The sequence below is a fragment of the Carassius gibelio genome, chromosome A24, assembly GCF_023724105.1.
Source record: "Carassius gibelio isolate Cgi1373 ecotype wild population from Czech Republic chromosome A24, carGib1.2-hapl.c, whole genome shotgun sequence".
Taxonomy (NCBI): Eukaryota; Metazoa; Chordata; class Actinopteri; order Cypriniformes; family Cyprinidae; genus Carassius; species Carassius gibelio.
In genome coordinates this window covers 474,735-501,736 of record NC_068394.1, presented here as the reverse complement: position 1 = coordinate 501,736, position 27,002 = coordinate 474,735, and the positions used below count along the sequence as shown (strand labels likewise).

The following is a 27,002-nucleotide window of genomic DNA, read 5'->3' as shown; positions in this document are numbered from 1 at the left end:
CTATATGAGGGCTCTGCTGCGCATGCGCACTGCTCAGTGTTGTCAGCGCGTCCTCAGTCGGGTCTCTCAGGCTCGTGTGGGTAAGAATTATTCATCATTATGAGCCTCAATCTGCGTTTTTGTGTTTAATCTGCTTCACAGGTGTGAGATTGTGTCGTGAGGAGTGTGGTGTGTGTGTGTGTGGTTTCCTCTACAGCCGCAGGTGTGTGTGTGTTTGAGGTGTTTGTGTCAATGCTGCTCGGCTAATCTGAGTGTTTCTGCTGTTTAGAGCCAGTGAATATGAAGATGTAGCTCTCGTGTGTGTTTGAAGTGTAACTGGGTGTGTGTTTGATGTGTTACATTGTTTCTCCGTCAGCCGATGACGCTCGCATGTTGTTACATTGTAACTCTTTGATGTTTGTCGCGCGCCGCTCCGATCAGTCGCGTTCTCCTGTCAGTGCTTCAGTCTGTGTGTGTGTGTGTGTGTGTGTGTGTGTGTGTGTGTGTGTGTGTGTGTGTGTGTGTGTGTGTGTGTGTTGTGTTTGTGTGCTGAAGTCGCCATCTTCCTGTGTTCATCAGGGATGTTGTGTTGGGCTTCAGTCCTCGACAGCAGTCGTTCTTCTTCTCTTCAGTCTCTCTCTCTCTGTGTCTCTCTCTCTCTCTGCTGCACCTGTTGAATTTCTCTTTTACTTCAGCTTTCAGGAGCATCAGCAGTTATCTGGAACAGTACAGTGTGTTCGGTGTCGAAATGGGTTATTGTAGAAAAACTGTTTTCAGTTTTGTGTTTTCCTTTGCTTTCCGAATCAGAGCTTTCTGATCAGATGATGTTCAATAGAATCCCTTTTTTCAAATAGAATTCAATAGCTTTTTTTTTCTTCAATATTTTGTATCAGGGTTTTTCTTTGTTTGTAATACAGTTGTGTCTGTGTGTGTGTGTACAGTACAGACCAAAAGTTTGGAAACATTACTATTTTTAATGTTTTTGAAAGAAGTTTCTTCTGCTCATCAAGCCTGCATTTATTTGATCAAAAATACAGAACAAACTGTAATATTGTGAAATATTATTACAACTTATAATAATAGTTTTCTATTTGAATATACTTTAAAAAAAAAATTATTCCTGTGATGCAAAGCTGAATTTTCAGCATCATTCCTCCAGCCTTCAGTGTCACATGTGACATCAGTCGATCACATGATCATTTAGAAATCATTCTAATATTCTGATTTATTATGAGTGTTGGAAACAGTTCTGCTGTCTAATATATTTGATCAATAAAAGGTTAAAAAGAACTGCATTTATAGAAAAAAGAGAAAATTCTAATAATATGTATTCTAATAATATATTTTCTTTACTATCACTTTTTATCCATTTATCACATCCTTGCTGAATAAAAGTATTGATTTTATTTTAAAAAAAGAAAGAAAAAATATTACTGACCCCAAATTACTGACCAGTTGTGTATATTGTTATTACAAAATATTTATATTTTAAAAACATAGCTGCTTTTTTTTCTTTTTTTCTTCTACTTTTTATTCATCAAAATATCCTTAAAAAGTGTCACATGTTCTGAAAAAATATTAAGCAGCAGAACGGTTTCCAACTTTGATAATGAATCATCATATTAGAATGATTTCTAAAGGATCATGTAAACTTCTAAACTTCAGCTTTGCATCACAGAAATAAATTATTATTTAAAGTATAATACATTTAAAAACAATCACAATATTAGTGTTTTTTCTGTATTTTTGATCAAATAAATGCAGGCTTGATGAGGAGAAGAAACTTCTTTCAAAAACATTAAAAATAGTCATGTTTCCAAACTTTTGGTCTGTACTGTATATATATATATATATACACACAACCTAACCCAATATATATAATGTCTATACACATATTGTCAATACATATATTAAATGTCTATAGTTTCATTCATTTTTATTTTAGTTTTAGCTATTTTACCACATCAGGTTAAACTAAATGAAAACTCATTTTTAAATACATTTTGAATGAAAGAAATAAGTTGTTATATATTTATATATTTCATATATAACGTTTATTTTATTTCAAGTAATGATTTTTTTTAATGGTTTTACTTCGCTGTAGATTTAGTTTGTTCATTTGAACCTCCTTTAGAGAGACAGTCAACACAAAGAGTTAAATATTTATGAATGTAAAAACTAAATGGTGTATTTCTATATTTTGTTCCTTCAAATTTTTCAATATTTTAAACCAAAGCCTGCAGTGAGAGAAATGAATTCATAAAAGCATAAACCTTTCACACAACGGCTCTGAGAGTTAAGAGTGATGATGAATAGAGGATGATCAGATCTGTGTCTGTGTGGACGGGTTAGTTTAGTTTAGTTAACCCAGTGTGGACGGGTTGGTTTAGTTAACCTAGTGTGGACGGGTTGGTTTAGTTAACCCAGTGTGGACGGGTTGGTTTAGTTAACCCAGTGTGGACGGGTTAGTTTAGTTAACCCAGTGTGGACGGGTTAGTTTAGTTAACCCAGTGTGGACGGGTTGGTTTAGTTAACCCAGTGTGGACGGGTTGGTTTAGTTAACCCAGTGTGGACGGGTTGGTTTAGTTAACCCAGTGTGGACGGGTTAGTTTAGTTAACCCAGTGTGGACGGGTTAGTTTAGTTAACCCAGTGTGGACGGGTTGGTTTAGTTAACCCAGTGTGGACGGGTTTAGTTTAGTTAACCCAGTGTGGACGGGTTAGTTTTGTTAACCCAGTGTGGACGGGTTAGTTATGTCGATCAGAAGTGTCTTCTCATGTTTGTTTGGATTTCTGTGCCAGGAAATTGTTGAGATGTTTCCTGCTGAATGGCTGCCTCACATCACTTCCTGCTCGGTGTGTGTGTGTGTGTGTGTGTGTGTTTAAAGCAGCGACACACTCGATCACTCCTCTGTTTACCGTGGTGTTCGTCTGACGTAGTAAACAAGCTGCTCTTCTCGCGGTCTAATGTAGAAAATCTAGTTTTTAATACTTTTTTATTTGTTTATATGGTTTATTTGAAAATATATCGTCTTTATTTCAGTTGTAGTTATCTTAGAACATGAAATAAGATGAGAAATGTTTTGTTATTTTTTCTCCAGTTGGTTTCAGTTATAGTATAGTCACTGTAATAATAACCGTGTTGTGTTGAGTTACTTCATGTTATTGAGTTGGACTCACACTTACTGACGAAGGGTTTAAAAACTTCCCCCAAAAACTTTTCTGAATTTCTGGACTCGTGTGGGGATTTTTCCCACTTGTGATGTTCCCAGCCGAAAACACAGTTATAATAACAGCTGGGGAATTATTGTCACGCTGTTAGTATCAACAAATGTGTTTTGATCTTTTTATCCACTTTCCCTGATCTGATCTGATCTTTTGCTCCATTTCTGAGCCTAAAGTATCCACAAATAATGTTTTCTTCTCTTGAGAACGGAGGAGTGTGATCCATCAGCTCCAGAAACATCGAGAGAAAACCAGTCGATAAAAAGGTTTAGTTGATCTTCAGCTGTTTCGTGTCTTGATTTCTGTTCTCTCAGCTGTGCTTCATGAGTCGCTGTTTTCTCTTCTTGCTGCTGGGAAAGTGTTGGGTTATTTGGCTTTATCCTGGGTTTTCCCTGATGATGATGATGATGAGGAGATTCGGGAGATTCACTGTTGGGATATTTTCTTCTCAGTTTCTGAGCTTCACAGTTATTGCACACTGAAATAAAAAACCCGTTTTCGTTGGGAAATCTCAGAAGGAAGCTGTGTCAGATATTGAAATGATCAGGTGTAAGGTATTTTCTTGTATAATCTTAGTTTAGATTGGGTTTTGATGATCTGGTCTGTCCTTCACAGATGCGTGTGTTTCATGTTTGTCTGTGGTTCTTCTTCTCTTTCTCAGGCTCTTCTGCACGAGTCTGTGGTTTGTCGTTTTCTAGGTTAAACTCTAGTTTCATCTCGATGTTTTTCTCCAGTTTCTCGTCAGAAGTCATGAATCGGACGGTTTGTGTTCATCATGTTCCTCTTCAGGAGAGTGTTGATGTTCAGTAGTGTTTGAGTCTCGGCTCGTCCTGCTTGAACGAATCGTGGGCTCCGAAATACAGCACTTACATCCTTACGTCATCCAAACCTACGTCACCTAGTTCTCTTTTCTTCCTCATTTTGAGCTGCTGATCTGAAAACAGTGTCTTGTTCTGCTGTTTCGCGTCACTCTCTCACTAGATCTGGTGCATTCTGTGGCATTTTCTTGTTTTTGAGAGTCACCCGTGCGCTGGAGAGTCTTGTTTTCTCCATCGATCGTCAGAGAAACACATGATTCCAGTCTGAATCACAGCGATCTGTGTCTGAAGTATTTATACAAATATTTCTAAATGCATCTAAACTATACACAGTTTCATGTGTTTACACTGGATCTGATCATCATCATCTTCATCTTCATCAGTGCTGACAGAAAGGACTTTTATTTCTCTCTGAAGGGTTAAACACGTGTGTTTCATCAGGACTGCAGTGATTGTGAAGATTAGAGTTTAGATTAGAGTTTCTCCCACAGATGTAGAATCAGGTTTTGCCGTTATCTTGCCGTTAGTTTCCTAAGAAGCGTTGCTCAGTTACACACCAGTGATCATGTTCCTATTTTCTGAATTCCTTTGTTTATATTTTCATTTTAACTTTTAAAAATTTTTTGTAGTTTTTTTTTTGTCTATATAATTTTTATCATCTTTTGAATTAGTTTTTGTTTATATTTTCTATTTCCTTTTAGTAGTATTTAAATATCTATACAGTTTTTCTTTTCAAAATAACTTTTTTGAATTTTTATTAGTTTTTGTCTGTATCGTTTTTATTATTTTTTAATTCGTTTTTTTTTTCTATTTTATAAGTAGTTTTTAATTGTCTTCAGTTTAATTTTTTATTAGTTTTTATTTTAAAGTTTTAGAATTTGTAGTAGTTTTTGTCTATTTAGTTTTTATTTTTCATTTATTACATTTGCAGTAATTTTTTAAAACCTCTGTGTAGTTTTTATTAAAATATAAACAAAAAAAAAATCTAAAGTTTTAAAGTAGAATTTGTAGTAGCTTTTAAAGTCTGTTTTTAAATATTTTTTAATGAATATTGTTTATAATTTTCTATACTAATTAGAAGTAGTTTTTAAATGTCTTCAGTTTTATGAAAATGTAATTTAGTGTTTGTTTAATTTAGATTTGAAAGTTTTAGAATTTGTAGTAGTTTTTAAACTTTCTAATTTTTAAATATTTTAAATTTTTATTCTATTTGTAGTTTTAAAACTGAGTTTTTTTTTATTAATTAAATTTTTAGTTTTAGTTAATTAGTACTTCAAGAAAAACTAAATAGAAATTAGTAATATTGTCTTGTCATCTAGATAAAATAAAATAGTAATTTTTTAATATTTACTTTTATTTTATTTGAAGTAATGCTGGATGTATGTACGTCTCTGATGTGTCTGGTTCTCTCTGTGTTGGACTGACTGTGGATGTGCGTGGTCTCTCTCAGGTCCTGTAGGTGCTGGTGATCCTGGACAGATGAAGCCTGTGTTTGAGCAGGACGTGTGTGTGCCGGTCAGCAGCCGGTCAGTTCCTTCAGATGATGCTGAAATATTAACAGCCAGAGATCATGTTCGTTTACTGACGAGAGTTGCTGAAAGATCAATTCAAGTAAAACTAAAAATGTGCATATAAGTATGAACATAAATACAGATATGAATTTGCTGCCAACTAAAGGGAAACTTTTAGGTCTCCCTGCTGTTTTCCAGCTTAATAAAAGAGCTGTTAATGTTAGAAAATTATTTAAAAAAAAAGATTCTCTGCTGTTTTCCACCAAAAAAAAAAAGCTTTAAAAAAATCTGTTTAACATTTTTAAAATAAACATTAAGGTAAAAATATATACTAGATGTGCTATAAAATAATAATTATTATTTAATAAATACTGTAATTTAATATTACACTACAATAATTATATTATTTATTAAATGTCTGTTCTTTTGTTTTACATTTTAGAATGTTTATTAGTTTTTGTACTTATCATTTTTTTTTTTTGACTATTTTCTGTTTTATTTATTTGTAGTAAATTTACATTAGTTAAATGTTTTCTTTTTGATTCATTTTTAATTCGTTTTTGTTTATATTTTTACTTTAAAGTTTTGGAATTCGTAGTAGTTTTATGTCTATATAACTTTTATTTTTTTCAGTTAGTTTTTGTTTATATATATATATATATATATATATATATATATATATATATATATATATATATATATATATATATACTTTATTACATTTGCAGTCATTTTTAAATTTCCATTTAGTTTTTATTAAAATATAAACAAAAACAAAAAATTATGTTAAAGTTGTAGTAGTTTTTAGTCCGTTTTTTTGTTGTTTTTCTATGTAATTTCTTAGTAGTTTTTACTGTAGATCACTACAATAGTTATATTTCTTATTTAATGTTTCATTTATTATTATTATTAAAATATATTCCCAAATATTGTGAAATATAAATTGAGCATTACAATAGTCATATCTTTTTTTATTTTTATTTTAATGTAATAATAATAATGTCAGCACCGATAGCGTCCCACTTAATGTCCCGTCCTATCCAAATAAACGCATAAAATGTCAAAAATAATTCTTTACAAAATTTATAATAAACACAAATATATAAATTATTAAGAAATTACTGAAGACCGGAGTAATGATGAAATGATGCTGTGTAATGATGCTGTGCATCACAGAAAACAATTACACTTTAACACAGATTCAGACAGAAAACAGCTGATTTAAACTCTAATAATATTTCAGATGTTTGTGTTTTTATAGATCCGGTCTCTAATGATGCAGAGTGAGGACCGCAAGAGAAAGAAACACAGTGTGAACCCCAGAAGCGTGTCAGACGAGTACAGTCTGCGTGTGAGTACCCTGACCCCTGACCCCTGACCTCTGACTCTCAGAACACACCGATGAGACTCTCTGCTTCTTCTCAGGAGCGAGTGAAAGACGAAGCCACAAGGATGAAGAATAAAGTCTCTACTTCCCAAGGTTACATGCTTCTCTAAAGTGGAGATGAGTTGTGCTTCATCATTGATGTGTGATGGATGTTTCTGGAGCGGTCAGAAACGGTTGGTGTGTGTGTGTGTGTGTGTTCTGCAGCGGTCAGCGGTAAGAAGAAGCCGTGGTCGTGGGATCAGTATCTGGAGGACGAGCGATCTCAAGCCGCTCCTCTGCAGCTCTTCACCGAGGTACACAACACACCGCTCTTCATAATGCAGCAACTCAAATGGAGAGAAAATGAAAGATTACGAGGGTGTTAGTGAGAAGTGTGTTGTAGTTGTGTGTTCTCCTCTAGTTCCAGGTGTTTCCTGACAGCAGGAATGGTTTTAAGGTGGGGATGAGGCTGGAGGGCATCGACCCGCTGCATCCGTCCATGTTCTGTGTGCTGTCCGTGGCCGAGGTCAGGATGCACGCTTGTGTAATGCATTAGAAAGGGGTTCATAAGGCACAATGTAATGCATTATAGCTTTTCATAAATAATTGCAAACAAAGTTCAAATGCATTGGTCGTTTGTCTTGTTTTAATGCATTATACTTTCTGTGAAAAGAAAAGCGTTATGTATTACAACAGTTATTCATAGAATCATGCAGTGCATTATAAGATGTAATTCATGCATTAAAATTACTTTTATACAAGTATTTTAATGCATTAATTACTCACTATAATGCATCTTATTGTAACCGCAGTTATAATATTTATTTATTCATTTTTACACCTCCAGAAAATTAAATGCATTGAATTTAACCTCAGTTGCAATCAGTTATAAAAAGAGGTATTTCATTACGACATAAATTATGAATAATGCATTGCACATATTTTTGGTTACAATTATTTATGAAAAGATTTAATGCATCACAATGTACATTATTACAAATGTGTGTGTTTGTGCTTGTTTCGAGTGTTGGAGGCTAGTTAGCATGATTCCTGTCGCTGTTGTTGAAGGTGATCGGCTTCCGTCTGCGGCTCCACATCGATGGTTACTCCGAGTGCTATGACTTCTGGGTAAACGCTGACTCTCCGGACATCAGACCGGCAGGATGGAGCGAGGCGACGGGACACAAACTCCATCCACCCAAAGGTGTGACATGGAGAAGAACAGATCCAATCTGTGCTGACGGATGAACATCATGAAAACAGTCTAGATGATGTCTGGATTCTCACTGTGTGTGTGTGTGTGTGTGTGTTCAGGGTACAAGCCGAACGAGTTTAACTGGGAGAAGTATCTGGAGGCCTGTAACGCTCAAGCAGCACCGGAGAACCTCTTCAGATCCTCGAGCGGCGTGAGTCCATCAGTAACGGTTTGATGGCTTTACTGAGGCCGGTCTGAACACGTGGAGAGTTGAGATGTTCTGGATGCTCTCGTCTCTCGCAGGAGTCGAGCGGCTCGCTGTTTGAGGTGGGCATGAAGCTGGAGGCGGTGGACCGTAAGAACCCGTGTCTGGTGTGTGTGGCCAGCATCGCCGACATCGTGGACCAGCGCTTCCTAGTGCACTTCGACAACTGGGACGACACCTACGACTACTGGTGAGGAGACTAACTGACCCGTCCAGCTCATGCTAGTTACACACAGTTCTTACGCTTATCTGTGGCTCAGTGGTAGAGCAGCGCAAAAGGCTGTGGGTTCGATTCCCAGGGAACACAGACACAGGTAAAAAATGTATAGCCTGAATGCACTGTAAGACGCTTTGGATAAAAGCATCGCATAAATGCATAAATGTGAAGGAAAATAACTAGGGCTGCAACTAACGATTATTTTGATAATCGATTAATCTGTCGATTATTTTTACGATTAATCGATTAATCGGTTTATGTACTTATATTTTAGTTTTTTCCCCAAGTAAATTATTAATAAAGGGTCTTTATCATTCAGCATAGATTTTTAAGAGATTTTAACCATTTTGCATTGTCATATCCTCATCAAAAATATACCTGGAGTTGTTTTATTATGTTAGTAATCCTTTGTCGAACTCTTCTGCAATCAAAACACTGACCCATACTCTAGCAAAATTCACAAGGAGATTTCAAATATTGTTTTCACCATGGCAGTCCTTAGAGCTCCTAAAGTAGTTTAACATCCCAAACAAAGCTTAAGGAATCTTTGAGAACATATTTTCACGAAGTATAAGGATAAAACAGAATAAAATTGCAGTGCATTGTATTTTATTATTTACTGGGAAAAAGCTTTATAGCTTATGCTGTGAAATTGTAAACAATCCTTCGAAAAAAAGTGCCAATGGCATGAAACCTGAATGGAACTCACAATTTAAAGTAAATTAAATTAGTAAAGTAAATTAGTTGTCCAGAAAAAAAAAAAATTGGGACACACACAAAAAACCTGCTGTGTGAAAAAGAGCAGTGAATACTTTCATTCATTCAGTCATAATTAGGCTGCAAGTCTGAATTATGAACTGGTAAACGACAAACTGATCACATAACATGTTTGTAAAGCTTTAAATGTTAACTGTTAAAAAGCAATGTTATCAGCTTTTACGACTAAACTTTTGCAAACAACCTTGTACTGGAGAATCTGCACAAATAAAATTCTTAGGGGCCGTTCACATATCGCACCTAAAAACGCGTGGAAAACGCTAGTCGCGCCGCTTTCTCCTTCTTTCCAAAGCGCTCGGGCAGAAGCGCCCCTGAGGCGTCTGCCTTTGCTAAGCAACCATGACGTGCCCTCTCCATGACGTGCCCTCTCCATGAAGACCCGGAAATTTCAGCAAAGGATAAATGGATGCGGTGTGGACGCGCCTGGAAAAACGGGCGCATCGCACCGCGTGCGTGTCGCGACCGCGTCGCTTCCATTATGAGAGTGCATACTGCGCGCCTACATAGGAAATAACGAACTTGAGCACGCAAAAGACATGATATGTGAACGGCCCCTTAAACAGTTCAGTAGTGCAGAGTTTACAGGTTACTCTTCATTTTGAAGGCTCAAAGTAAAGTACTCCCACTTCCCGCTGAATGCTGCAGAGACGCTATTCGGGAAGCACGTGACATAAAACGAGGCCAGCTATTGGCTATTCGCTACTTCACCTGCTGTACTGGCTGAGTAAAACCTCCGGTGGCTCATTACTGCCACACTTTGGTCACTGCAGATTTGAAATATGCACGAAATGAGCCGCTTATGGCAAATAAAATTTATTTAGCGACGAATCGATTACTAAATTAGTTGACAACTATTTTGATAATCGATTTTAATCGATTAAATCGATTCGTTGTTTCAGCTCTAAAAATAACAGCATTACATGAGTCACACTGTGCTTACTATAATATTATTGTGTATGCGTACACACATAAGATAAAATAATATATGTGCATAAATAATATAAGATGTTTGTTGAAGTACTAAACTAAAATGCAATTAAAGATAAATAGAAATATTTCATAAAAATGAAAAAGCACATAAATTACAAAATCTGAAATAAAATAAAGATAAATAGAAATATTTCATAAAAATGAAAAAGCGCATAAATTACAAAAACTTAAATAAAATAAATAATTATAGAAATATTTCAAACAATTTATACGAAGTACTCAACGAAACAAAATAAAAATTCAATTGAAATGAAACCTGAAAATATAAAAATAACATCTAATTCAAAATATGAAACTATAATAGTGCATTAATAATTCAAAAATTTAAGTAGTACACTTTTACTAAAACTAGAAGTTAAATAAGTCTAAATAGTAAAATAAAAAGTAGTAAAATGACTAAAACTGAATTAAAAGATGAAATGAAATATTTAATAAAAATTGCAAAAATACGTTACTAAAACTAATATAAATGAATACAAATGGAAATATTTCATAAAAATTGAAAAGCACATCAATTAATGAAACTGAAATAAAATAAAGAATTATAGAAATATTTCATAAAAATGAATAAAAAGTACACAACTAATTAAAATGAAACCTGAAAATATAAAAATAACATTTAAATTTAAACTTTCCTAAAAACTAGAAGTGAAATTAAATCGAAATAGTATTATAAAAAGTACTAAAATTAATAATATATGAATAAAAATTGCAAAATTACATAGATTACTAAAACTGATATAAATTAAAGATAAATAGAAATGTTTAATAAAATTGAAAAGGCACATAAATAACTAAAACTTTAAAGATGAATAGAAATATTTCTTAAAAATTAATAGAAATATCAGAAACACATAACAAAATCACTGAAATTGAAAATAAAATGATAAAAGCTAAAAATAAAATAAAATAAAAGCTCATTTAAAATTCATTAGTAAATGCTATTTATAATCAGGGCTGAATATGCAAACACTCTTATGAATATATTAATATTCTATGCTTTTAGGCTGAAGGAAGAAGAAAGATCATAATAGCGTAACGATGATTATTAAGTGTGGGGGGTTCGGTGTACAGATGATATAATGACTCTATGAGTGCATGCTCTGATCTTCATCATCATCATCTTCACATTAATATCTGCTCCTGCTTATGTAAGAGTGTTTCTAATGACCGAATCGATGCAGTGATGCGTGTGGGGTTTACATAATGCATCACATCACATCATGAAAAGCCCCGAGAGGAAGACGAGGTAAGATTAGAGTCCGTCCCACGCAGAGAGACGCGTTTGTCCGTTCACAGCAGATATAAATGGATCGGAGCAGAAACATGGAGACTGTGAGTGTGTTATTAGTGTCTGCATCCAGCAGAAGAAGAGTCTCTCAGTCATGAGATGAAGAATATATCCACACACATCCTGTAAACACACACACACACACACACACACTGTCATACGTTTACTGTGCAACATGCAGACATGATTTGTTTTATCTTTCACTCGGATGTTATGATAACTCCAGCTGGTTAAACCCAGAACTGTGATTCTCTTGAGCTGCGGTGAGATCTGGGTGAGTCATGAGTCTGACGGGTGTTGTGTGTTCCTCAGGTGTGACGCCAGCAGTCCCTACATTCACCCGGTGGGCTGGTGTCAGGATAACGGCCGGCCGCTCACGGCTCCTCAGGGTGAGCCTCTCACACACACACACACACACAGACACAGACACACACACACACACACACACTCAGACACACACACACTCACTCCCCCACACACACACTCACGACACAACGGTGTTTCGTTACTGAATCAATCCATCGTTTGAAAGAATCGGTTGAATGAATGATTCACTGACTCACTCATGCACTGATTTGCCGCCCCCTACTGGTGGTTTTATGTCATATTTTAGCTTTTTTCCCCCTAAATCATTTCAAATATGTGTCCCTGCAGCACAGAAGCAGTCCTGAGTCTCGGGGGTATATTTGTAGCAATAGACACATGTGTAGCTCCTGAGTGTTGATGTGTTGTTGTAGGACACCCGAACCCAGAGCACTTCGTCTGGGAGGATTACATGGAGGACACAGGGGCGTCTGCGGCACCCAGCCAGGCCTTCAGTGTGGTGAGACGTGTTCCATACGTGATCATTGATGAGTGTGAGAGCCATCTGACCGCTGTGTGTTCCTGCAGAGATCTCCACACGGCTTCCAGACGCACATGAAGCTGGAGGCGGTGGACAGAAGGAACCCCATGCTGATCCGCGTGGCCACCATCACCGACACCGAAGACCACAGAGTCAAAGTGAGTCCCCCTCATGTGATGGACAGAAGAGCAAACCTTCAGAAAAAGTTTTTTTGGTTTTTGAAAGACTTTTGGTTTCATAGCCTTCGGATGAATCTTTAAGAGGAAATCCTATGATTGATGTTTTTTATGATCTTTCCTTCTGTCGTTCTTGAGTAAGCGTCTCTCTGTTGCTCAGGTGCATTTTGACGGCTGGCATGAGAAGTTTGATTTCTGGGTGGATTCGGACCTGCCGGACCTTCATCCCGTGGGCTGGTGCTCCAGGACGGGTCACCCGCTCGAACCGCCGCCCCTCAGTGAGTCACTCTCACACACATCACATCTTCAGATCTGAGAGCTTTTACTGCAGTCGCCTCCATTTCTGTGTGTCTGTGTGTGTGTGTGTGTGTGTGTGTGTGTGTCTGTGTCTGTTCCCATTATGCCACACACATGATGAATTACTGGCCTGACCTGAGAGATGGGAAGTTTTCCTGTGTTTAGTATGATGTATGAAATGTTATTATCATCCATGTGTGTGTGTGTGTGTGTGTGTGTGTGTGTGTGTGTGTGTGTGAGTAACTGAAACCGCTGCTGCTCTCTAGAGGACGAGTGACGCTGTACAAACGTTGATCTGCTGCAGGCTGGTGTCTCGCGCTCATTCTGTGTGTTTTTCTGCAGCTCATGCAGGGCTTTCAGACACGAAGAGCTCCGTGACGCAGGGGGTGTGTCCAACCCCGGGCTGCAGGGGCGTCGGCCACATCAAGGGAGCAAAATACACTGGACACCACAGGTGAGACCCTCACACACACACACACACACACACACACACACACGAATCACTGGTGAGACCCTCACACACACACACACACACACCCAAATCGCAGGTGACACCCTCACACACACACACACACACAGCCGAATCACAGGTGAGATGCAGAAATACACCCTAAACTTCAATATGTTGTCATTTACTCTTGTTCTTTGACATAAATCAACTGCTCTTCTTCATACAGCGAGAATGAGAGATTTAAAAGGAAATGTATTTCCAAGTATGCTTAAACACACACACATAAACACACACACTCACACACACACACACACACACACACTCACATACACACTCATGCACACACACACACATAAACACACAATCACAAACCCTCACACACTGACTGTGTGATGAAGTCTATTAGAATGTAGTTAAATGATCTGAAAATGTAAGATATGAGCACAAAAATCTCCCTCTTATATTTATTTCATATAAGATATAGTTCAGCAGTATCACAGCAGCGCTGGCTCATGCACCATCGATTCATACAACAGTTCAGTAAACAAGCTCACATCGTTACATTTTAGACTGTTTTAACTCAGTATCTCAAGTGAAAGAAGTTCCTCTCAGAAGCAAACATCAGCACACAGCAGTGACTCGTTACTGAATTAATTGAGTGACTGTGTGAGTTAGTGATTACACACTTACTTTATTTCTGAATGATTCAGCCATTTAACAAAGCGGCTGAATAATTCATTCAATGACAGCCACTATGTATTATTTAAAACACAATAATGACTCATGAACATTGACTTTAAATCATCTTTTGGGGGGAACTTTTTTCTGCCATAATTAATGTTTGATTTAGTGATTTGTTTCGATCAATAATTTGAATGGCTTGGTGGCTGTATTTCAGAATTAAAGACTATCTGAAGCATCTGCTCACAAACGAGTCGTAAATGAGCTCTTAACGAGTTCAGAATCCTCCATGACCACATATGTATATGTGATATAATCACTGGAGAAATAATCAAATAATTTAGTGAAAGCACGCTGTATTTAGACAGCCACTTCTGATTACACAGAGCAAGACAGAAGAAGAAAAGAAGCTTCAGCAAAATCCTCTGCTTAGAAAGTGACTGGATTGGCTTTCATTAAAACCGCATGTACATCGATTTGCATGTATTTGCATACAAAGACCAGCTATTTAAGCAGAAGCGTAGCGTCATGTCTCGATCTGGTGGACTTTAATGATCGTCCTCCAGAGTGAATGAGTCTCAGAATCAGTTTTTATGAGACGCGTCTGAAACCGTTATTACTGTAAACAAGAGCTACAGCAACTGAAGCATAATAGATCCATAATTTAACTCTCGTCGTAATCTTCTACCGTCTCGTCTGAGGAGTTTCATCAGTTATGCTTGATTAGAAACTAACTGATCATGTCTTACAGTGCAGGATTCAGGTTCTTTATCAAAACCTGATCTCATAGCATTATTCTGCATTTGTGATTGCGGTTCAGGGTTCTCTGCACTGCTGTATTTGTGTTCATATAAGACTGCAGTCTGTCTGCATGCACAGGTCTGAATAAACTCAGTGTGTGTGCAGTGTTGATATCAGGAGAAGCAGCTTCGACACACCAGTGTGTGATTGGCATTTTTGCTTGCTAAAATATCTGAAAATATGCCCCTTAAAAAAATCCTCGTTCCTCATACTGCTGACTTAAACGAGATGAGAATTTCTGTAGGAGCAGCAGGAATCTGAACTCTGTCTTACATAAGCGTATTCTTCCTCCAATAACTACTGTACATATATCTGGATGAGGATTAAACTTTTAATGAGATCAGATCTTCGGTTGGATTGAGCTCAGATGATTTTTCATGTTATAATAGTCAACTAAAAGTTCAACTGAAATTATAATTAAAACCAATGAAAAAAAATCATTGTTTGAAATAAAATGAACAAGGCAATATTTCTCATTTTAAATGTAGTTTCTCTCTCTGTCTCACTCTCTGTCTGTCTCTCTCTCTCTCTATCTCACTCTCACTCTGTGTCTCTCTCTCTGTCTCTCTCTGTCACTCTCTCTCTGTCACTCTCATTCTCACTCTCTCTGTCACTCTTTCTCACTCTCTCTCACTCTCTCTCTCTGTCTCACTCTCACTCTCTCTGTGTGTCTGTCTGTCTCTCACTCTCTCTGTCTCCCTCTGTCTCTCTCTCACTCTTTCTCTGTGTGTCTCTCTGTCTGTCTCTCTCTGTCTCACTTTCACTTACTCGCACTCTCTCTGTGTGTCTGTCTGTCTTTCACTCTGTCTCACTCTCTCACTCTCATTCTCACTCTCTCTGTCTCTCTCACTCTCTCTGTCTCACTCTTTCTCTGTGTGTCTCTCTCTCTGTCTCTCTCTGTCTCACTCACTCTCTCTGTGTGTCTGTCTGTCTCTCACTCTGTCTCACTCTCACTATGTCTCATTCTCACTCTGTCACTCTCTCTAACTCTCTCTCACTCTTATTCTCACTCTCTCTCACTCTCTCTCACTCTCTCTGTCACTCTCTCACTCTCTCTCAATTTCAATTTCAATTTAGGTGAGCTTTATTGGCATGACAAAAACTGTACATTTGTATTGCCAAAGCAGTGGCAGCTGGGCTGCTTACAAATAGTGCACATATGTATTTACAGAAAGAAAAAGAATAATAGTAATAATAAAATATATAAAAAGTATTAACCATGTAGTGCAAAGTGAATTAGTGTATGTGAATGTATAAGTTAGAAATAAAATAAAATAGAATATGGTATTAGATTTACAGAGGCAAAATATACATCTAAGTAATACAACACAGTAATATGGCGTAACATAATCTACATGTGCTGGAAACATCAGGTCAGGGCAGGTTGAGTGTTTTCTCTAACATCATGACAGGCAGACACATACTGAGCAGCAAATACACAGCAGTTCTTGTGTTCTCCTAACAGATACGGCAGTTTCTCCTGGTTCGGAAGAGTTTTAAATGTCTGATGGATCTGCTGTATTTGATCATAGAACCCTGTCCGTATGTCCGTGTATTTGGAGCATTCTGTTAGAAGTGCAGTTCTGTTTCCATCTGATTCAGATCACAGTGTGAACACAGTCTCTGCTCCGCTGGCAGCCATGTTTTTCTGTGTCTGCCCGTCTCTATCATCAGCTTGTGTCCGCTGAGTCTGTATCTGGTCAGTGTGCTTCTCAGTTTCTGATCTGACACTGTGTACAGATACTCTGCCATACTGTACTCTCTCTTTAGAGCCAAATAGCATCGCATTTTACTCTGTTGTTCTGTTTGGGTTTGCCAGTGAGTGATGTAATTGTGTTTGATTTGTGCAGTAATCTGATTGATTCTGATGTGATTCAGAGCATCAGTAGATGTTAGTGAAGCATCAGTACTGAAGCTCTGGATCAGCTGAGGGAGGGGACTGCTTTCTTTGCTCATCTCTTGGTATTGAAGGGCTTTATAATGATATGATTGGGGGTCACTGAGTTTCAGATGTTTCCAGAATTTAATTGCTCTTTTTTGTATCTTTACGATTAGAGGATATTTGCCTAATTCTGCCCTGCATGCGTTATTTGTTGTGTGCCGGTGCACGTGTAATATATTTTTACACAGTTCTGCATGCAGGGTCTCAATTGGATGTTTTTCCCATTTGGTGAAATCTTGATTTGGATTGGTCAGTGGACCCCACACCTCACTGCCATAGAGTGCAATGGGCTCAACTACTGATTCTAATATTTTCAGCCAAATTCTAATAGGGATTTCTATAGGACATTGCCGTTTTATGGCATAGAAGGCCCTGCGTGCTTTATCTCTCAGTTCATTCACAGCATGATTAAAGTTTCCTGTGGATGTGATTTTCAGACCCAGGTAGTTGTAGTGTGATGTGTGTGTTATCGGGTTAGTGCCTAATGTAAATGTGTGTTGTGTTCCCTGGGATCTGGATCTTTTCTGGAAGATCATGATTTTGGTTTTCTTCAGGTTGACTGTCAGGGCCCAGGTCTGGCAGTATTGTTCTAGCAGGTCCAGGTTCTGCTGTAGACCTTGTTGAGTGGGAGACAGCAGAAGCAGATCGTCTGCATACAGCAGGCATTTGATCTGTGAGTTGTGTAGTGTGAGGCCAGGGGCTGCGGATCGCTCCAGACTGCTTGCCAGTTCATTGATGTAAATGTTAAATAATGTTGGGCTTAAGCAGCAGCCCTGTCTCACACCACGCTCTTGGGAAAGATACCTCGTACGTTGGGTGCCGATTTTTACGCCACATTTACTTTCAGTGTACATTGATTTGATAAGGTCATAGGTTTTACCTCCTATGCCGCTTTCAATAAGTTTGTAAAACAGTCCTTGGTGCCAAATTGAGTCAAAAGCTTTTTTAAAGTCAATAAAGCATGCATATATTTTACCTTTTTCTTGGTTGACATGTTTTTCAATTAGAGTATGTAATGTATAGATGTGGTCAGATGTGCGGTAATTTGGTAAAAATCCAATTTGACTTCTACTCAGTACCTTGTGTGTGGTGATGAAGTCTAATAGTCGAGCGTTTATTATGCTACAGAATAACTTTCCCAGGTTGCTGCTCACACAGATGCCTCTGTAGTTGTTAGGATCAAATTTATCTCCGTTTTTAAAGATTGGTGTGATCAAGCCTTGATTCCAGATGTCAGGGAAGTGACCTACACTTAGAATCACATTGAATAGTTTTAGAATGGCCAATTGAAATTGACTGCTTGTGTGTTTTATCATTTCATTTAATATCCCATCAGGTCCAGATGCTTTTCTGGGTTGGAGGTTTTTGATTTTTTCTTTAAGTTCTTTATCAGTTATTGGGAAATCTAATGGGTTTTGGTTATCTTTGATTGCTAATTCTAGTTTTTCCAATTGGTTGATTGTTTGGTTTTGTTTACAGTTTTTGTCTGTTTGTACTTTATTAAACAGTGTTTGGAAATGACTTTCCCATATTTCTCCATTTTGGATTGCCAATTCTTCATGATCAGTTTTTTTCAGATTGTTCCAGTTATTCCAAAATTGGTTTGTGTTGACTGACTTCTCAATTATTGTGAGTTGGTTTTGGGTGTATTGTGCTTTTTTGGTTCTGAGTGTATGTTTGTATTGTTTTAGTGTTGCACAGTAAAGAAGGCGGATCTCTGTATTATTTGGATCTCTGTGTTTCTGATTTGAAAGTGTTCTCATTTGTTTGCGAATAGTTTGGCAGTCCTGATCAAACCAATTTTTGTCATTTTTGGGTATTAGATTTTTTCCAGATTTTGTTTTCAATTTGGATTGTTTTGCTGATTTTTCAAATATGTAATTTAAATCTTTGACCGCAAGATTGACACCTTCATTGGTGTGAGCATAGATGTTATTTAGAAAGTTATCTATCAGTGCTTGTATTTTTTGGCTGCTGAGTGCTTTCTGATATTCTTCAGCGCTGTTTTCGGCCCATCTGTATGGTTTTCTGATATTGTACAGTTTACTGGGCTTTGTGTTAATGTTATTTTCAGTCTTTTTGAGATACACAGTGATTTGACTGTGATCGGACAGAGGGGTTAGTTCTCTAACAGTGAATGATCTGAGAGATGAAGGATCTATATCTGTTATCATATAGTCAACTGTGCTATTCCCAAGAGGTGAGCAAAATGTGACTCTTCCTAAAGTGTCTCCTCGTAACCTACCGTTGATGATATACAGACCCAGGCTTCGACAGAGCTGCAGGAGGTCTTTCCCATTCTTATTCACTATATGATCATGGTTATTTCTGTGGATATGGGAGAATGTGTTATTAATAACAGTCAGTTTGTTGTTGATGTATTTGCTCCCTTGTGTGTCAGTGAAGTCCGGCTGTAGTCCTGTTCTTGCGTTCAGGTCTCCACAGATGAGCACATTTCCCTGGGCCTGGAAGTGGCTTGTCTCTTCCTCTAATATGGAGAACGTGTCTTCTCTGTAGTAGGGGGACTCTGATGGTGGGATGTATATGGCACACAGGTATATATCTTTTCTGGATGGGAGCAGTTCCTTGTGGATTTTAAGCCAGGTGTAGTATTTGCACTGCTTCACTGTGTTGATGTGTTTGTGGAGTTTTGATTTGTACCAGATTATTTGTCCTCCTGAGTCTCTTCCCTGTCGGACTGTGTTGAGTTTTTGTGATGGTAGGATGATTTCTCTGTAGTTGGGTGGGCAGTGGGTGACGGTGTCTGCCCTGCTCCATGTCTCCTGTAGAATTATAATATCCATATCTTTGATGCTCTTCTGGAATTCAGTGTTTGAGCTCTTTAGCCCAAAGGCTGCTGAATTCAATCCTTGAATATTCCACGTTGATATTGACAGAGTAATTTTAAGAGTTCACGGTATAGAGTTCTTGTTTTCAAAAATAGAGGTAATCCTTTTCTAATGTAATATAGTGTTTTGGAAAAGAAAAGTTTTTTTTTTTTTTTTTTTTTTTTTTTTTTTCATTGTTAGGCAGGTGTTTGCATGCTGTGTGGCCTTTCATGCTGTCAGCTGGGTACTGATGTAGTTCAGCAGCTGTCTGATCTCACTCATCTCCAGTGTATTTGCTTGTCCTTTCAGGGCCTGAGCGTAGCTCCTGGAGTGTGGGAGTGGTGCTGGGTTTGGTGTGTTGTCACCTGAGGCTGCATGAGCGGGTGGAAGGCTGGTTGCTGCTGCTGATGTTGGGTTGTTCCTCATGTTGCTTCTCTGCCTGGAGTGATGTTTTTGTGGTTGTGGGTGTCTTGGGTGGTGATCTGGTGCAAACTGGGGTTTCTGCTGATGGGCTGGTGTAGATCTGTGGTGGTGTAGTGCTGGTGCATGGGGTATCCTGATGTGGATTTTAGCATGTTGTGGGGGTCCCTGGTATTGTGCAGCCAGTGGTGGTCGTTCTCTGTGATGAGTTTGTAGGTTTATGCTGGGTGTCTGGTTTTGTGTTCTGTAGGTTGGCAGCTGTGTTGTTTTCAGGGGTGTGAAGGTGTTTTGTCTGCCCCACGCTGTGTCTTTCAGTGTTTTTGCAAACACATTGACTTTGTCCTTCTTTATGTGTACATGGTCATACAGGTCCCTGATTGTGATGGAGGGGTGATGAGCCAGGTGTACATTGGGCAGGCGAGCACATCCTTTGGAGATGTCAGCGTTGACTCTCTGGATGGTGTCTGGGTGGATGTCTCTGCGGGGTAGGAGGGTAGAGATGGTGATCTTTGTGTTGGGGTAGATCTCTGTAGCCTTCTCTGCTACTCTGCAGATCAGCTGCCCAACTCTCTCCTGTTCCCTTCTCAAGTCGTTGGTGCCTGTGTGTATGATGATATGTGAGGGTGTGCCAAAGGTGGAGTCAGAAAGTATTCTGAGGGCATCCCCTGTTTTTGGGCACCAGAGTTTTGTTGTTTTAAGGCCTGGAAAAAGTCTTTCTCCTTGTAGGAACTTCCCATTGGAGTCCATGAGGATGGCAATGTCAGCCTCTGTTTTCACTGGCTGTTTCTCAGCTGGGGTTGTAGCTGTCATGTTTTTCTGAAGGATCTCTGGTTTTTTGGAGGCTGCAGGTGTTCCTGCTTCCTTTTGGCTGTTGCTGGGCTGTGATGGTTTGGTGGGTGCCGGAGATGTGCTGCTGGACTTTGGATGTGTAGGTCTCTCTCTCTCTCTCTCTCACTCACTCACTCTCTCTCTCTCTCTCTCTCCCCCTCAGTGCCTTCGGTTGCCCGTATTCTGACATGAACATGAAGAAGGAGGTGGTGCTTCCCGACCGGCTCGGAGGAGAGAAGCAGATCACATTCGTCCCGGTGCACTTTGTGCAGAAGACCAAGCGCCTGAGTCCAGACGAGGAAGAGGAGGAGGAAGATGGGAAGGAGGAGATCAGCCATGTGGACAACAGGTGTGTCAGTGAGATACCAGCGTATCCCACAATGCAGTTCAGTGCTCCCTTAACACGGTGAATAAGATCAGCTGAAATCATGTTTGGATCAGGTGCACCAAAAGTTACAATTAGTTTTTTTTTCCGCTAACACTGGATTTGGAGAAATTAAACTTGAACACTGAATCTGTTTTCTTGTACATGTGCCTGTAATATTACAATTATTCATATACTACTATAGTTTTTAATATGTTGAAAGAGCTTTTTTATATATTCTTTTAGCTTATTTCAAACACACACACACACACACACACACACACACACACACACATACACACACACCCCTACATACTCTCTCTCTCACACACACATTCACATACACACTTTTTTTTCGTTATGCAGTTAGTTCTACTCCATGACGCTGATTATCGCGTGACTTTTTGTGATTGCGCTAAAGTTTTGTCCAGAATAATGCACATTTAAATATGATTCAGACACACGCATCAAACCTCTCATCATTCATGACTGACTCCTTTGAGCTGGTGTTTGTTTATATATTTTCAGTTTGTATTTTGTGTGCTTTTTTATATTTCTATTTATTTTATTATATTTTTTATTTAACTATTTAAGTGCTTCAAATGAAAGTTAGTTTTTTATTTGTATTAGTTTTAGATTATTTAAATAAATATTTAGGTTAAGAATATTTTTCTTTCAGTTTTAGGTTAATTTCCATTTATCTGGGTTTATTTCCTGTTCCAGTTGTATTTATTTCTAGTTATTTGAGTGAGTTGATGGTGTGTCTGTCTCAGGGAGTGTGACGGCGCTCCTCGTCCGCGCGGACGGCCTGCGATGATGAAGAGAGAGATGAAGGACGAGTGTGTGACGACGGGACAGAAGAGAGGACGCTTCCCCAGCAGGTGCTTCAGTCAAACACACACACGCACACACTCAAACACACACACAATCTATGGATATGTATTTAATATTTGTAGATTTTCTATCTTTTTAGACTCTCTCAGTCCACTAAATATCTGCGTATCAAGGACGAGGAGGACGACGTGGATGTGAACAGTGTTATTTCAGGTGAGCGTCTAAAGTGTGTTTAAACCTGTTCAGCCAATCACAGCCACTCTTGAGCAGGAAACACTTCTGTAACAGACGTGATCTTCAGCACACAGAGATGTTTGTTTGTAAAGTGCTTTTCACAGTATCTATCAGTTCATAGCAGCTTTGCAGGACGTTAAAGTGAAGAGTAAGAGCTATGATGTCACAAACACATGTAAGAGCAAAGAGATTCTGCTGTGATCTTGTGGTCCAGCTGTGATTCGTCAGTCGTGATGCTGCTGCTTCATCGATTCCTCTGCTCTTCTGATTGTTTCCATGGAGACGCGAGAGCCCTCCAGACCAGAATATTCACTACTGTCAGAAGAGTGTGTGTGTGCGTGTGTGTGTGTGTGAGAGAGAGAGAGAGAGAGAGAGAGAGTGTGTGCATGTGTGTGTGTGAGAGAGATAGTGTGTGTGTGTGTGTGTGTGTGTGTGTAAACTCTAGAAGTGTTTGAAGTCTTTGATCTGAGATCAGCTGGTGGTTGAGATCTGGTCTGGAGGTAACTGCACTGATTCAGATGAGCTCTCTGGTCCAGTAGGTCACACTGAGACGCTGGCTGTGGCCTGGTCCTGCTCCATCATCTCCGCAGGGTTTGGATCTTCAGTGTGGAGCAGATGGTCAGCGGCTGGTCTTTCTCTGACTCTCAGTATTTACAGTCCAAACATTGTATTCCTGTGAGATTCCTGCTGAAAATCAGAGTGGAGATGTGTTTATTAGCTGCTGAAACCGTGATTGATCGTCTGTGATCTTGGTTCTGTGAGCTGTGATTGATGAACGCCTGAAGCTGCTCGCGTGCGTCACATGAGATTCCTGTGTCGTCTGAAGGTGAACGTCTCCAGGATCTGATTGATCAGACTCTCAGTCTCTGTCATTCCTCACAGAAGACATCAGATCAGACCAATAACATCCAGCAGCTTCAGAAGATCCTCTCTCTCTCTGTCTCTCTCTCTCTCTCTCTCTCTCGCGGTGAGACTCTAATCGTTGCAGACGCCGTCCGCTCGCGTCCTCATCCTCAGGCCTGATCTCATCTGATCATGTGACACAACAGATTGCCAACAGTTGCTCAGACGGCGATGCACTGTGACAATCGCTTGTGTAACAGGACACAGGTGGCAGTGAATGTCATCGTGCCGAACACGTGTGTGTGTGTGTGTGTGTGTGTGTGTGTGTCTTGCACTGATCTCATGATGTCCGTGTCCTGTGCGCCGGCACCCCATGATGCTCCTCAGTCTTTGCCTATATTTATCCTACAGAGATCTGATGTTTAAGAATTACTGAATTATTTAAGGAATCTGGAAAATGTATCATGGATGCTGTGCAGTGAATGGGTGCCGTCAGAATGAGAGTTTGCTACTTTGTAATTATTTTTCTAAAGTATATCCTGCTCCATATTCACAAATGCAGCACTCTCAGATCCAGTTTGAGCTTTAGATCGGTTTCTAATCAAAACTGTGTGTGTGTGTGTGTGTGTGTGTGTGTGTGTGTTTCAGAGCGTAGCGTGGACAGTCTCCAGCAGGCGCTGCATCAGTCCGTCTTCCTCTCAGCGATGTCTGCTCACCCGAGCCGTGATCTGCCGCTGTGTTGGGAGCAGCACTGTAAGCTTCTGCCCGGTGTGTCCGGCGTTCAGGCCAGTCGTGTGTCTCACTGGACCGTCGAGGAGGTGAGCAGCACCAGACTGCTGAATACAGCTCATATCAGAATCTGTTCAAACCATGTGATTGCTTTCCAAGACAGGAATCCACCTTTGATCCCTGTTTTTTTTTTTTTTTTGTATGATTGATTTTACTCAAATAATGAGACATTGTGTGAACATTGCATTTTGTTTATTTGGATTCAGGTCTAAATGAATTGAATTGCATATTAAACACCCATGCATTTCAATTAGACGGTTTTATCATAAACTAATAAACTTCATCAGTGAAACGGGTTAGATCTTTGTAATGGTGCAAATAAACTCAAGTCTGCAAATGATGTGATATGACATCGTCCAATGGGAGCGCAGAGGCTGGAGGTCATGTGATCGCGAGCGGTGGTTTAGTAGTAGCTTGAGGCTGTTCATTATGCCAATGTTGCTTGATTTCACAGGTTCTTTTTTTATATAGACTTCTCTGTTTTAAAAGTTTGAGGTTAGTAAAGTGTTTGAAAGTTTCTGAAGGAGTTTTTTCCCTAACACAGTCATAAACATCAGTGAGAGAGTGCTTTACCGCGGTACAGTGTGTTCAGAGCCGCTGTCTTCTTTGGTGTCGCTGCTGTGTGATGGAAAGCATTTAACTGCGCTTTACCCTGCTTTACCGTGTTAAACACAGCAGCGCGCAGCACTTTACTCTGGTGTATTAGCAGGATTTATGAGGCGCACTGAAGCACTCGTTTGTTCCAGTGCAATCGAGTCTGGATTGATGGAGTCAGAGCTGCAAGTTTAATGCTGAATAATGTCCTGGATTTACACCCAGTCGTCCGTCTGTGTGTGTGTGTGTGTGTGTGTCGTCTGTCTATCTGTCAGGTGTAGATGTGACCGCAGTGTTTAATTAAAACTAATGCAATCACTGCTTCCTGATTTGCTGGGAATCAATGCAGATGCTCTGATAAGAGCTGAGAGGACACAGAAGTCGGATCTGCTGCATCTTGGCGGCGGTTTTATAATAAATGGAGATGTTGTTCCAGAGTTTGTCTCTTTAATTAAAGTCCGGCGCGGCTCCAGAGACGCTCTTCCTGTAATGCTGCGGTGAGAACATCTACAGGGTCAGAAAGCACATCAGTGAATCTCTTCAGAGACTGCTGCGGTGCTTCAGGAGGTTATTCTTAGCTGCGGTTGTTCAGTGGAGATCTCTGAGCGCGAGTGTGTTCCTGTGTGAACGCTGCAGGATGTTCTTGAGCTGCTGACGCTGCAGACGCTTCCTGAGACTCTCAGACGTGAGCTCGTGCTTCATCAGCGTTACCTGCCATCACATCTGTGTGTGTGTGTGTGTGTGTTTCAGGTGGCTGATTTCATCCATTCTTTACCCGGCTGTGAGGAACAGGCCAAGCAGTTCAGAGAAGAGGTCTGTTTTTAAGGTCATATTTAAGATCAGGTTATGATGTCATTAGTGTTTATTTGCAGCTGATTTCTGTTTGTGATGTGTTCTGTTGACTCCCTCACCAGCAAATCGACGGCAAGGCCTTTCTCCTGTTGACGCAGCGAGACATCGTGAAGATAATGAGTGTGAAGCTCGGCCCGGCGCTCAAGATCTACAACTCCATCCTGATGTTCAAACACGCCGAGGATAAAACCGAGGCGGACTCGTGAATGTGCACACGTGAAACACAGATGAATCTACTGTATCGATGCATTCCGACACCTCTCGTGCCCCGTCAGCGCTAAACTCCGTCTCCATCAGGTTCCCGTTCTGCCTTTAAACCTTCCGACTCCCTTTCCTTCTGTAACTCAACGACGTGACAATCAAACGCGGCTCACAGCGTCTCAATCAGGGCTTTCTCTCGCTCACGGTGCTATTTGAATTCAAACAAGGTACAGGTGAACAACAACAACTACAGGATTTGCTAGTGCGTGTGTGTGTGTGTGTGTGTGTGTGAGGCTTTAAATGAGCAGTTCATCTGCTAATGAATGTTCTGTTATCGTTTACTCACTCTTTCACAAAAGAACATCCTGCTGTTTTGAGATGAATGGAGGTTCGGCCGAATGACGCAAACAGCTGCGTATCGTACAGTGATGCGTACGGCTTTAAATATTCAAATTAGGACTGACGTCTCATTGGCTGACAGTTGAGTTCTGTTGCTATCAGTGATTTTTGTAATCTGCTTGAGAGGATTGGAAGATCATCAGCCAGTAATGGCCTCAATATCTATAAACTCTTCGTATGAGTTCAGATAAAATAAAAGTTTTTTTAACTCTTCATTATATGGAAAAGAACAGAAGATGTTCTTCTGAAAGAAGGTCTCACAGCTCTGAGTAAATGATGTCAGGACGCTCATTAGTGTCTGAACTCTTCTTTAATTCCCGTTCTGTTACTTCCTCTAGTTTTACTCGACTCTGTACAGTTGTGTTTGATTTCGCCGGACCTGCTGATTCACCATCAATATTTATTCTGCTGAATCACCAGGCGTTTGCACAGGGAAGATTCATAATGATATATTATAATTGATCGATTTCAGATGCCAAAAGGATTTGTTTTAAATTGAAGAGTTTATTTTTTTGTGACGTATCGCGCAGAGCCCAGATTTAGACGAATCCCTGTTTATGTTTAATCAGATATTATGAAATAGTTTATTGGAGCGTGAATGGCTCAGTGAGAATGTGGGGATTTTCTGATGATTATTTAAAGACTTGCTATGATGCACAAAGCAAACCGTATAAATATATATATATATATTTGCTATGAATTTTGACATGGGTGTGATTTCCAAGCCGAATCCGTCTCGTTTAAACGTGTTTATTTAATTTAGCCAAATGTACATCCGTCATGTGTTCGTTTTAGTTCTTTCGTCTCGATCAGGTGTGTTTCATGGCATTGCTGTATTAGTTCAGTCCGTTCACTCAGATATTATGATTGATTTATTAATCAGACACTCTACATATTTATAAACTCTCTTTCTTAAACTCGCTCACACTTTGTACAACAGATTTAATTCAGTCTCATCAGCACCCTAATAAACCATGCAAACCTCCTCTGAA

General features: G+C 39.2%; 1 protein-coding gene across 1 annotated transcript; it reads left to right on the top strand.

Moving 5' to 3' along the window:
- On the top strand, nt 1-27,002 carry LOC127945974 (lethal(3)malignant brain tumor-like protein 4). Its single transcript, XM_052542194.1, has 20 exons — nt 1-80; nt 5,471-5,546; nt 6,793-6,882; nt 6,957-7,011; nt 7,123-7,211; nt 7,319-7,423; nt 7,966-8,101; nt 8,212-8,303; nt 8,396-8,547; nt 11,945-12,021; nt 12,370-12,455; nt 12,524-12,634; nt 12,813-12,930; nt 13,292-13,403; nt 21,064-21,249; nt 22,038-22,145; nt 22,238-22,311; nt 23,824-23,993; nt 25,309-25,371; nt 25,473-27,002. The coding sequence occupies exons 3-20, from the start codon at nt 6,805-6,807 to the stop codon at nt 25,614-25,616; spliced, it is 1,956 nt and encodes a 651-aa protein (XP_052398154.1). The 5' UTR covers nt 1-80; nt 5,471-5,546; nt 6,793-6,804; the 3' UTR covers nt 25,617-27,002.